The 12760-nt window shown below is 50.9% G+C and overlaps 1 protein-coding gene across 11 annotated transcripts in view; it reads left to right on the top strand.

Moving 5' to 3' along the window:
* RFFL (ring finger and FYVE like domain containing E3 ubiquitin protein ligase) overlaps positions 1-12223 on the top strand; it is a 67673-nt gene extending 55450 nt beyond the window's left edge. For 9 of the 11 annotated variants that reach the window (XM_060646690.3, XM_060646683.3, XM_060646689.3 and 6 more), the window contains 4 exons: positions 3059-3142; positions 4107-4317; positions 5548-5571; positions 7964-12223. In XM_060646690.3, the coding sequence (XP_060502673.1) occupies positions 3059-3142; positions 4107-4317; positions 5548-5571; positions 7964-8145 (501 nt within the window). In that variant the 3' untranslated portion in view covers positions 8146-12223. The remainder of the gene's footprint in view (positions 1-3058; positions 3143-4106; positions 4318-5547; positions 5572-7963) is intronic. The other 2 variants (XM_078437473.2, XM_078437472.2) reach the window with 1 other exon arrangement.
* Positions 12224-12760: the final 537 nt, after the last annotated feature.

Genomic DNA, 12760 nt, shown 5'->3' with positions numbered 1-12760 from the left:
ATGCGCGCTCCTGCTCGCTGTGTGCGAGTGGGCGCGAGGCTAAGTGTCCCTTCTGCCTACTGATGCAGGCATGTTTTCTGGACATCAGACCCCGGTTTTGTTTTTTTCAGAGACGATAATGCACAGCATCAGGTATTTTTGTGGTTTTTGTATTTTCTCAATACAGACATATATCCTTGTTAGTTTTTAAAAACTCATTGTTCCAGAAATATTGTGAGAAAACTGTTAATTCCAAATTTAGTCCTGTGCAGACTGCCCTCCTGCTTATCTTTGTTATCAGTCTTCCTTAGCCAGGTGGGGAGCTCGGTGCCTTAGTAACCGTCACAAGGCACATAGGAAAAGGCACATGGAGAGGGAAGGGAGAACGGAGGAACACTGCGACCCAGACACGGTCGCTGCTTCTCTCGCCAGTCACCGTTTGGGTCAGGTTGTGGTTGGTATACTATGGAATGGGAAGTGGCCTTGGCATCCTCCCAGGGGGCTTAGAAACAGCAGGCAAAGAGCAGCACATTGGCGGAGCTGTGAACCAGGCCTGGGGAGTACAGAGCTGCCTGTGCCTTCAGGAAGCCCCTGTGAGAGGGAAGGTAGATGTGCAAACCAGCTACTGGGTTAGAGCGAGGCCAGTACACTTACCCAGCGTGTCAGGAGTGGTGGCGCCCCAGAGATACACTGAAGTGCCTCGGTGACCCTTTTATTTATCTGGCATTAGGACCTAGAAGATCTGGTTTCCATATCCAATCTGTCACTGACTCTTTGGTCACCTTGGGCAAGCTTTGAGCCTTCATCGATGAAATGGGGTTTGCGATCCCAGACTACTTTTGCTCTCACCAGGATTTTTGGAGAACTGGCTGGTGTGACAGCGGGTCTGAAGACCTGGGAGCCTCTTACAGCTGGCTTAGCACTAGTGTTAGGTCCTGTGCAGGCCGTGGCTGGCCGCTGCCTCTTGCTTCTGACTCCCTCCTTCGCCGGGACTGGGCCCCTGATTCAGCTCTGGCAGGCACTGAGGCATAAAGGCCAGGGTGCTGGCTTACTTCACCTGCAGTAAACTCACTTAGCTCTCTTGGGGGCTGTGGTGTGCCCTCTCCCCAGCTGGAGTTTAACTCTTCCCTACACTGGGGCTCTGTCTCCTGGCAGGTTTTACCCCCTAGTATGACTTCCTCCCTTGGCTGGGTTGAGCACTCCTGTTTATGGGGAGCCCGGAAAGTAACTTGAGGAAATTGCTGTTCCCTAAAGAACTTTCAGGTGGGTTTTTCCATGAAAGGAGTAGGTTCTTAACTTCCTGCCCTTAAGCAGAAGTTCCAGGCTGCACCCGCAGGTCACAGCTCACATCCCCTGTTCTGGTGACATCTGCAGTTTTCAAGCCAGGAGAAGAGACATGGGAAGTCAAGTAACTCGTGCAGGCTACCTGCACCTAGGATGCAAATCTGCCATGGCGTCCGCTCCAGGCTTCTTTCCCTTCCCCTTAGCACCCTGGCCATCATTGCTAGGGATAGAAGTGGGTGGAATAAGCAAAATAGTGGGTAGACACTAGTTATAGATTTTGATTTAGCCAGTGGGCAAACTGAAAAGACAAGAGCATGCTTTGCAGTATGGATTCCAGTTTCTCTTTCTAGGAAAAAAAGGACATACAGAAGCTGTCTACTTAGGAGGTTAGGCTCGGAAAGGCTTTGTAACTCCAGGAGACTGGTGGGTACCACATCCACGTAAAGCTAAGGGAGAACCAGATACTGTTTTGGGGGCATCCCCATACGTGTATGCTACATGTGTGATCTCACCACCACCTGGCATTTTTGGTGGTGGTGGTGATTTTTACTTTTCATTTCCATTGTAGTTATTGGCCTCTTCTTAATTAGCTCTATGTCATGCATCGTAATCTGGGATGAGTGGTTGGGGCCATGGGGGACTGGTTTCCTGGGCTGTCCCTTTATTGTTCTGAGAGTCTGGAGGAAAGGCCTGTGAGCTCAGACACCTGTTTGCTCCTGGCTCACACCAGGGCCTTTGCTTGGAGGGAGCAGTGGGTGAAGAGGCTCTAGTTAAGGGGGTTGTGGCTTAAATGGTGATGTGGGGGTGGGGTGGGGTGCCTGGGTGGTTTAGTTGGTTAAGCATCTGACTCTTGATTTTGGGTCAGGTCCTGATCTCCCACTTTGTGAGATTGAGTCCCGTGTCAGGCTCTGCTTACTGACAGTGCAGGCTTGCTTGGGATTCTCTCTTCCTCTCTCTCTGCCCCTTCCCCACTTATTCTCTCTCTTTGTCTCTCAAAATATACATTAAAAAAAATGGTGATGGAACTAGGAGGCTCACAGTTTTAACTACTCTTTGACAAAGCCTTTTGAGAAGTTAGAATTTTAAACTCCTTAAGCATAGACATCTGTCTTTATAGTTTTAGGCTAATAGATTCTCTGGTGCATTAAGGTAATTTTTGACCAGGTATCAAGATAGCTCTTAGTAATTGTGTGCACTGCTGGTCGGAGCACATTTCTAGAATGTAAGAGCGGTGACTGGATGGAAGAGAGGGAACAGAGTGATAAGGGTCTAAAAAGTCTCATCTGGGTCAAATGAGGAAGCCAGGGAGATAATGGTGTGGAGGCGAGAAGACATGACGTGAACAATTTGTGAGAAGATCGTGGACATTGGTTCCAGGGGTAGAACCAAGGATGGTGGGTAGAAGTTACAGGAAGGGAAGTTTGGGATCAGCGTCAAGGAGAACCTGGATGGCAGTTAGAGAGCAGCCTGCAGTGCAGTGGACCTGTGGTCCTCCCCTCACTTGGACTGTTCAAGCTGAGATCACATTGATGGTGAGTGGCCACTAATGCCACCCTGGTGGTGAGCAGAAGTAATGCATTGCTTGTCTTTTAGAGTTGAAATCTATTTGTATTGTTTCTCCGCCCGACAGAGTCAGTATTAAAGAGCAGTCTTTTGTAATGCTGTGGTTCGAGACACCAGATTTCCGGGGGAGATGGGAATACGTTTGGATATGGTATGAGCTGGGAAGAGGCCCATGCTGTGCAAATCCCTGGGTCGTCTCTGTGGATGTGATGGCACCTTTCTCTTCCCACAGGCCAATGGCCATGTGTCTCAGGACCAAGAGGAACCCGTCTACCCGGAGAGCACAGCCAGAGCACCTGCTGAGGATGAGACCCAGGTGGGGCCTCTGCTTGGGTCTGTGCCTTTGCCTTTGTTCTTTCACTGGTGTTGCCAGGCTGTGATTGGGACCCTCTCAGCGGACTCAGAAGTGAAGAATCAGCCTGTGATGATAGTCCTACAATTCTGTTTTCAGGGGTGAAGCTTAGTGTTAGCGTTCCAGATAAACCTTGGAAGCCGTCAGTTGTTAAGTGAGGAGTTGAGAGGTCACAGTGGAGACCAGGGAGCCTCGCGGCCCCTTTGTTTCTAGTCTCTTGCCTTTCTGTAAGTCGCCAGAGGGCAGGCTCCTGGTGCTGCCGCGCAAATCTTGTTGTTCTTTTCTTCTGCTTCTAGCACACAGTAGCTATTGTCAGGAGAAGGAGGTCAGAAAATCAGGAGGAAAGATGAGACGGAGTTCAGGCTTCAGCCACGGCAGGGCCAGTCCAGAGGGCACAGCCAGCAGGGCCACGAAGCTGTGGTCAAGGTCGCGTACAGAGGAGTGCTGGCCAGGGAAGTCTGCCTCTTCCAGAGGGAAGCAGAACTCACTCCAGGGGAGAGGGGAAAGGCCAGCACCATGCTTGGTGGTTTCTTGTGTTGCTACCTTTAATCTTCACAGGAACCCTGTGCGGCAGGACGGCAATTTCTCCTTTACGGAGGGGAAAGACGGGCTTAGAGAGGCGAGCAACTTGCTCGATGGTGTTTAGCATCGGTCGGTGGAGGAGTCAAAATTAGGGCCGCGTGACTCAAACCGGTGCGCCTTCTCCTGTATGACACTGGTTGGTGGGTTTGGGGCTGGCCATGCCTGAGCCCAGGACTGTGGGTCAGGAAGAGACTGGGGGCTCTTTTGCAAAGCAAAGCATCAGGCCAGGTCCTCTTCCTGCCTCTGTTCCTACTTACTTCTTGAGGTCGGGCCCAGAAGTATGGTCTCTTGGCGAGAGCTTGGGAGGTAAGAGCTGAGCCCACCGATCTCACCGTTGCCATTGCAGTCTGTCGACTCAGAGGACGGCTTCGTCCCAGGCCGGAGGGCCTCTCTGTCTGACCTGACCGACCTGGAGGACATTGAAGGTCTGACCGTGCGGCAGCTGAAGGAGATCCTGGCGCGCAACTTCGTCAACTACAAGGGCTGCTGTGAGAAGTGGGAGCTGATGGAGAGGGTGACGCGGCTGTACAAGGACCAGAAGGGCCTCCAGCACCTGGGTGAGGGGCCGGCTGCGCGGCAGCTGCACACGGACCTGGACTGCTTGCTTGCTCTCACTCTAAAGCCTGACGGCACCGACCTGACTAGATTTCTGTGCTTTTAGCCAAGGAAGGAGTCACCTTATGCATCTGCACCGGCCAGTAATAGCTGCCATTTGAAGTTGAGTGCCAGGACCGGGTTAGGCACCGTGTACATTGATTTAATCCTCAGAGCTGTCTGCGAAATAGGCATGATTGGCATTATCCTTTTATTGTAGAGCCTGTATTTGAACTGAAGGCATCCTGGACGGAGTCCATAGCCTTTCCCACAACGTGTCCCCCTCCCCCCCTCCCACCCCGCCATACCCCGCCCAGCAATACCCTCCTGAGCAGTTGGGAGATGAGGTGCGTCTGCACACGTGGTACAGGGGAATAGATCTATTCTGCCTGATCGTGGGCTTTCCCTGCAGTCATTTCCCAAAGCATTCTACACGGCATCAGTTTTAGGCAGTGCCCAGTAAAATATCTAGACCTGTGGTTGAATGAATTTGGGGAAAGAACTTCGTCTCCCTATTATCGATTCATGAGGGACGCCATAGGAAAGGCAGAGAAGTCCTGTGGAAGAGGAGTGTGTATTCAGCTGTTTTTAAACTCCTCTTTTCCTAAAATTTCACCCAGAGCCCTCTCCTCCCCACCTGATTTAGCTTCTGCAATCAGCATTTTGATTCCGTGCATGCTGTTGGTGGTTGAGATCCGATTTCAGGCTCTCCTGTCCCACTAGTTTATCAGAGTTGAGGATGTCTGACTAGTCACCTGCTCACAGACTCACTTTCCTCTCTGGGATTGTCCCCAAAATCCCTGTAGAGTTGTGATGTCCTGGGGAATAGGACATGGCCCCATGGGAGCACCTCATCCAGACTCCTTGGCTGACTGTTCCTTCCTTCTTGATGTTAATGCTGCTTCAAAAGTGATAGAAAAGGATACTGTGCCTCTGCAGGGTCCTGCCTACTTGGCAGTGTTGTTCATCCAAACCAGTGGAATCCCTTTTACCAAGACTGGACTGGATACGCCAGCGGGAGTTGTGTGTGAGCTCTGAGCGTGTGAGCGAGGAGGGCGGGCGTCTGGCTGGGCTCTTGGCCAGCCTGGCTCCCAAGCAGGGAAGCGGTCCGAGCACAAAGTGAGGACAGGCTGGTTGGAGACGTTCGTCATGCCATCACACATTCAGACATCTTCTTTTTCTTTCCTTTGCAGTGTGTGGTGCTGAAGACCAGAACGGTACGTAGTTGCTTCTATTTGGGACCGTGTTTGGACTCTGAGCTCTTCTGTTTTTCCCCTCTGCTAACCCTGCTTCCTCTTAGCAGGCTAAGAATTGTGAGCGTATTGGCATCTAGAGAGCATAGGGGAAATTTCACAGAGAACCAGGGCTTCTCAGCATCTTTAAAAACTGTCCTTCTCGCCTCCCTGGGAAAGCTGGGGAAGGTGAAGAGTGGCAGCCTACCCAGGGGCAGACTGATGTGCATGTCTCGGGGTTGCCAGAGCTTGGGAGTCAGCATCTGTAAAATATTTACCAAAGCGAGTGGTGGCGCGTGTCGCATTCGCTTCATTTTTCATACTCCTGCTGCTAAGGTGCTCCTTCCCCTGCAGTTTTCTCTCTGTTCTGGTCTGAGTGGGGAGGGTCTCTGTGTGTACCTGCAGAGAAATCGCCTGACATGTTTCACAGCTCCTGGTGCCAACCAAAAAGAGAGGGAGGTGACCTGAGCCTTGTTCATACAGGGCTGGGCGGTGGCTGGAGCTGCTCTCGGGATGGAGCAGGAAAGGTGTCACATGTGATGCTCTCTGACCACAAGACTCCTATACCACCCTGCTGCCACACCCCCACCTGGGTGTTAAAGACAGCCACTGGGCCTGCAGGTACCCCAGAAAGCACTACAGAAATATGGCGGGGCCTGGGCTTCATTCTAAAAACACCTTCGTTCTGCCTTTTGAAAGCCTCAAGGCTGTGCGATTGAGCTGTGCCCCCAAGAGAGAACTTTCAGAAGACTCTCCCAAACTTGTTCTTTAGTAAAATGGCCTTTTGCTCAGATAAATCCTCAAACATTGAGTTCTCGGCCCCCACAAACCCTTGGGGGTTCTAGACTCACCCCCTCTCCTGATGCCAAGATCAGGCTAATCCACATGCTGTCTTTTTTGTTTGTTTCTCTGGGAGAATACTGGCAACTGAGTAGATGGGTTTATTGTTGTTCCTAAGAACAGCAATCAGTATGATATTCTGTAGTTCGCTCTAGATCATTTTATGTATATAGTTCAGTCCTTTCCAAACCCCTGTTGGGGCCAACAACTGCTTGAAGGGGCCAGTAGGTTTCACAGCTTTCCTTTCACAGCTAGCCCACCTCAAATGTTGTCTGACTTTTTGAATAGTCCAGGAAACAGAAGAAAGTGCAGAGCAGCAGTGGCATGGGACAGGTGACTGGCACGCGGCCAGCTCCCTGCTTATGGCTACCTGGTTTGGGCTACCATTTAAAACATGCTGGGTATGGCTGGGATTTTGGACGTGGATTTTCTGTTTGCACTAAACTAGGATCCTGGCCATGCCCACTGCACCTCATCACTGGCCCAAGCCAGCCAGCTGCTACTAGCTCTGTGCACGGAGCAGCTGATACTAATTCCATAGTCCCTGTCCTCGGGCCACTTGCCCGGAAGGCCTGCCTGCTGGGATTCGAATCCTGGCTCCTCTACTTAGCAGTTGTGTGTCCTTGGGCAAGCCACTTAACTCCTTGGCCCCAGGTGCCAAGAGTACCTACTTCCTAGTTTCTAATGAGGATTCAGAGAGTGAAAATACGCAAAGCTCTTAGGACCCTGTCTGGCACAGCATTCCGCAAACGTGAGCTGTTAGCACTCCTTTGGGAGATGTTCATTTTTGAGACATTTAGAGAACACCTACCACATGACTGGCATGTTAGGGATTCAAAGAGAAATACCTGACCTCAGAGCACACAACAAATGCTAAGTGTAGAACTGCAGAAATTGATGGAATTTGTTGAATTAAGGATCTCCTGGTGTGGTGGGGGAGATCAACACTGTGATCCAATGCGAGGAGCAGGCGTCGGGGGATGGGCACAGAAGAGGGAGCTATGATCTCTGCTGGGCTCTTCTGCCCCTCCGAGGAGGAGGCCCTGGGGAGGTCTGTGGGATAGCACAGGGGGCCCCCCTGATCCTTGGCTATATGAAATCGGGGATATGTTTACCGATAAGCCCTGCCATCCTTAACGAGCTGTTCACTACAGTACCATTTAGATCTAAACTTCTTGGAACCAGTTCTTTATCTTTTCAGCATGTTCTGCCTCAGGGGATAATGAGTCCCCAAGTGCCACTTTCTCACCATATTACATCCTCAACTGTCTGAAAATTCTTTTAAGCTTTGAGGACTTGGCCTTATTTAGTTCTCCTGTGCTGGCTTGTGTTTGATCTCTGAGTACTTTATTCTTCAGATCCGTAGCCTGCCCCACAGAGGCGCAGATTAAGCACGCAGCTGGGATTGAGGACTGGAGGGGGGAGATGTCTGCCTGGAGCTCCAGTTGAGGGAAGTGTGTGGACTGGGGCGTTTGTTCTCTTCCACACTCACAGCCTCCCCTCCCCTCCGCCCGCTTCCTGCCCGGTGTTTGTACAGGGGTAGCGGCGCCGTCCAGTGTGGAGGAGAACCTGTGTAGGATCTGCATGGACTCGCCCATCGACTGTGTCCTGCTGGAGTGCGGCCACATGGTGACCTGCACCAAGTGCGGCAAGCGCATGAACGAGTGTCCCATCTGCCGGCAGTACGTGATCCGAGCCGTGCACGTCTTCCGATCGTGAGGGCTTGCACCGGCTTCTTCAGTGCCTTATGGGGACGTAGCTTGAGGTGTCTGGGTTCCAGACTGGGCAGCTCGCGGAGGGGCAGGCTAACAAGAAAATCTGCAGTGCTCGTAAGACCGGGGCAAGCAAGGATGCTGTCACCTCTGGGCATGCCTGTCCTGCCGCGGAGGCGCACCTCTTGGCTGGCAGCGCCGGAGGCCGGTGGAAACCGGAACAGACTGCACGGGCAAGTCTCTGTCTCAGTGATCTTGGGGTAATGATGGCACCTGATGAAGAGAGGACTTGCCAGAACTTGGACCGCATCTTCCTCCTTTCCTCCGAAAGTCTAACAGTTTCATCCTTGTGTACCCCACCCGTCCTTCTGAGCTGCCTGCCTCTGGCCTTCACTGGTCAGAAGTCCTGGTAGAAATGGTTCTCTTCCTCCCCAGCACATCTGGATTTATTTCTGCTCTGGCTTTCTGTGCTTTAACCTACCTTTGCTAACGTCTCTGGCTACATTGCCTAAAATCCATTTGTTTCTTCAGACCAAAAAGATGTTAGCTTACCAGACCGAGAGTGATCCTCCTTGGGACTGAATTTGGACCAGTAAACTTAGCTCTGGTGAAAAACAAAACTCAACTGCTACTGAAAAATTTCAAAGTCATGAAGAGTTGCTTCCTTAAGTGCTGGGACTGGAAGCGATGAGTCTCCTGACCCCAATCCCGGCTCCCAAACTGCTGGGAAGTTTGAGTCCGTTTGCGTGAGACGGCTCACACAGCCTTTCTGCTTCTCTAGGGCCCACACACCATCCCTGTTAGTTTGAGAGAAGGGAAAGTGTTGGGTGGAAGCAGGGGCTTTCTGCTTAACTTTGACTTCTCCAGCAGACAGGAATAGCAAACCACTTTCCTCTGAGAATGAAGTCCCACTCTTTTCCATGGTCTCACTGAAGGCAGACAGCCTTGCTCTCCTCTAGCCAGACTTCTCCTGAAGTTCCTGGAGACCAAACCTCAACACCCGAGGGGTATCTGAAGGTACCGAATGAGACTGGAGTCAGCTGTTGAGCAGACAGCTGCAAGTCTTAATTCCCCAGGTTGGTGGGGACTCTCTACTCCCATTTCCTTTCTCAGAACACTGACTTGAGGGCAGGTCAGGAAGAAGCACTCTCAAGGTCCTTTAGAAAGACCATACATTGAGCTAGAGGATTCTTGAGCCCTTTTAGGGTTGTTCTACCACTGGAAGAGCCAAAGGGCTTAGGTTTGCTGGAGAAGCTTAGTCAAGAACCCACACACATGCTATCGAAGAGCCGTGTGTGCGGCCATCACCAATGGATAAACTACACAAACCCTAGACACCGAGGGCCTTGGCAGACCACCGCCCCCACCCTACTCCCCTGCCGAAGAGTCAAGTTCTCTCAGACTGGAACCTAGCATGACTTTGGAAGACAGTGGGAAACTCCAAGGGGACCTGTTTATCGGTACAGACGTGCTTAGGCTTTCCCCCATCATCAACCACTATTCCCCTTCAGAGGAGTGAAATGATTGCATAAGGTGGTTGCCAGTTGAACCACTGGGCCACTTACCTTGACGTTACACCAAGCCCTGGATGACTGGATTCTGGGACTCAGCCTTTGTAGGAATTGGGGGAATCAAGAGGTCAGTGAGAGGACCTTTGACCTTTCTGCTGGACAGTAAATATTATGGTTTACAATGCGTACCAGTTTGGCAGAGAATTCCACCACTTCTCGATTCCACTGTGAAACAGGTCTGTATTTATGCAACTCAGTTAAGATCTAGCAATAACTTCAGGGCAGATGCTGGCTCTCTCCCTAAAACTTGCTTTCACTGCTGAGGCCTTCCCTCTCCCCACCTCCCACAGTCCCTCTCCTAGACAGAAGTTATGAATAATATCCTGAAGGTTAGTAACCTCAGTAAGAATTATAACTGGTATCGTTTCATTCTGGAGAAAGAACTTGCCTTGGAGTCTTTTGATCTATTTTGACAAAGGTTTTCATTCAGGAAAAATGGTGTCAAACCACCCCGATTTGTTGTCATCCATCATTATCATACCAAATAAAGGCTGGGAATTCAAGATCCCATTTCAGTCACTATCTAATCTAGGTAGAAAACCTGATTTTTATCTTTGAGTAACCCCCATCCCCACCCCTCATGGATCCTTGGGTCTTAATTATCATGAAAACCTCTAATTCTTCCAGTTATTCCATGGCTTTTGCTGTGATTGTTCTGAGATTTCATTTGAGACTTGTTTCAAGACTTAGGAGAGCTGACTGGTTCATAATATATTGGAATAGTTGGATCCAAGCTAGTAAGAATAAGCTGTACAGGAATTCATGCACAATATATGTTGTATAAATTGGTTGAAATCTTGGGGACGTGAATGTGTTACTTCAAGTGGCTTATATTAAGAGTCTTCAGAATTACTTGGGTGTTAAAGCAAACCCAAATGTGTATTTTTTGTTACAGAGCTCTGCTTTATAATTTTGTAATAAAATTTCACTATAGAAGCCTGTCTCATCTGGTGGGAGAACACCAGAGGTCTGAGAGTTAAGACTGACAAGAGAGTTGATACACCACAGGCTAATCCCAGGCTGTGTGCACACAGGCATGCTCTTGAGAGACTGCATTATTTGTGGAGATGCTTGGGCCACTGTGGCCTTATTGATATTCCTGTTCAACAGATGGGGAAACTGAAGTTTGGTGCTGTTTTGACTTGTTCGAGGTCTTACAGCTAGAGTATGGGAGAGTATGGGAGAAGTATGGGAGTAGAGTATGGGAGTATGGGAGAAGCCACGGAACAGCCTACGAGAGGACGGGAGCTGCGTAGCAAAAGAACCAGCCTTAAGACTAAATAGCAAGAAACACCAACTGAGTTCAGACACTTGACGCTGATCTCATAGAGATGGGCCTCGAAGATGTGGGCAGAAAGGAATCTGAGGACAGCCAGTGTGCCCAGTCAAGACTTCAGGTGACCCTGGGAGACAGAAGGTAGTTTTTGGATACAGCTGTAGTAGTTATGGCTCAGAGGTCACCGAGCCTCGTGGGCAGCTGGCTGTGTGCACACAGGCCTGTGTGGGGAGAGCTAGATTCCATGCACATCTACCCTGGGACTCGAGGAAGCAATCTTGCCTGGCGGATGTAAAGGCCGGAGGCTGAGCTGCAGCTGTCCTCCTTATTCTGGGGGACCAGCTTGCTGAGCACCCCACTGAGCACCCAGGACAACCTCCTGTCCGCTGCCAACCAGCAGCATGTCAACAGTCTCCAAGGAGGGCAGGCCTCCAGCACTGTGCTGGGGAGGTGTAAGATGATGTTGCCCAGGGTCTGGGAAATACGAAGCTGTGTAGACAGTATAATCTCAGCGGCAGAAAAAAACACGCAGGAGAGAGACTAGAAGGAAACAGACATAGTACCTTGAACAGCGAACTGAAAGAACACCCAGCAAGACGGGGAAGGACCAAAAAGGGCCAGGCTCATTACTAAGATGATCCCCTGTGGCTGGCAGGGCCCCTCTGCCATGAGGGCACACCTGGAGTCTAAGTGACTGGCAAGGGCAGGTAGGTTGGGTCTAAGTCAGCTGGGCCAAAGGGCAGTGACCGTGTCCTTTGGCAGAATCCCAAGGGGCACACTTTGTTCTGCTGCCCTGTCTGGCTGCTTGGCCCGAGGAGGCTGGAGAAGGGGGTGGAAATTTATGTAGGTCAGCGCTCAAAGGAGCAGCAGCTTTTGTCTCCACAAAGGACAGAATAAAGAGAGTCTTATTCTCAATACTGATGTGAGACTGAATGGTGCCTATTCAGAAACACCAGTGTGCTGGACTAGAGTCAGGGTGGTACCAACCCCTCCTGTCCCTTCCTCCCAACACACTTGAACCAGCAGGTAGACACCCAGACGAGGTTAGAGCTGGCCTCCAGGCCGACTGGCAAGCAGCCTCCCAGCGGAATATCACCTTAGTTGAACACACTGGAGGGGGTCTGGGGGAGGCAGTGGTCCTCAATCTTAGAGACTCAGACACTCCAGCATGTTCCAGAGGTTGAGTCTCATGAACTTAACTCAGAGATGGACAAACAAGCCTGACGACCTGTTGATAGTAAGACAAAAAAAAAAGAACTCACTCTCTGGAGTCTGCAGAATGGACTCGTGGAAGCTGGTCTGTAAGGAGAGGGCAGCCTGATGAACCTGCGCCAGCCCAGAGCGTGAGCTGCACACACAGACCCGAGGCTGTGGGAGTGGTGTGACCAGAGCTGGGAAGTCAGGGGCTGGGGCGCCCTCTCCCAGGTCCCAGGCAGGGAGTGGGCACGCGTGCAGTCCCTGGTCCAGAAAACTGCAGACTGGGCGCTGTGCTGAGTGCTTCACACAGGTTATCCTGGATCTGTTTACTCTTCGCAGCAGCCTAAGGACACAGGCACAAGTCCTCTCCTCATTCCTCCGGGAGGAAGCAAGGCTCAGATGTCACAGCCTCGGAGTCTCGGCTCGGATCTGAACCAGGCCCATCCCTGCACTGTCCAATGTGGTAGTTATTAGCCACATGGGACCATTTAAAGTTGAATTAAAATGAAAACTTCAGTTCCTCAGTTGTGTTAGCCACATTCCAAGAGCTCCATAGCTAAGTGTGCCTGATTTATTTT

Source organism: Panthera onca, chromosome E1, assembly GCF_046562875.1.
Source record: "Panthera onca isolate mPanOnc1 chromosome E1, mPanOnc1 haplotype 2, whole genome shotgun sequence".
Lineage (NCBI taxonomy): Eukaryota > Metazoa > Chordata > Mammalia > Carnivora > Felidae > Panthera > Panthera onca.
The sequence above is the reverse complement of the archived record's forward strand: the minus strand, read 5'-3'. Positions and strand labels throughout refer to the sequence as shown.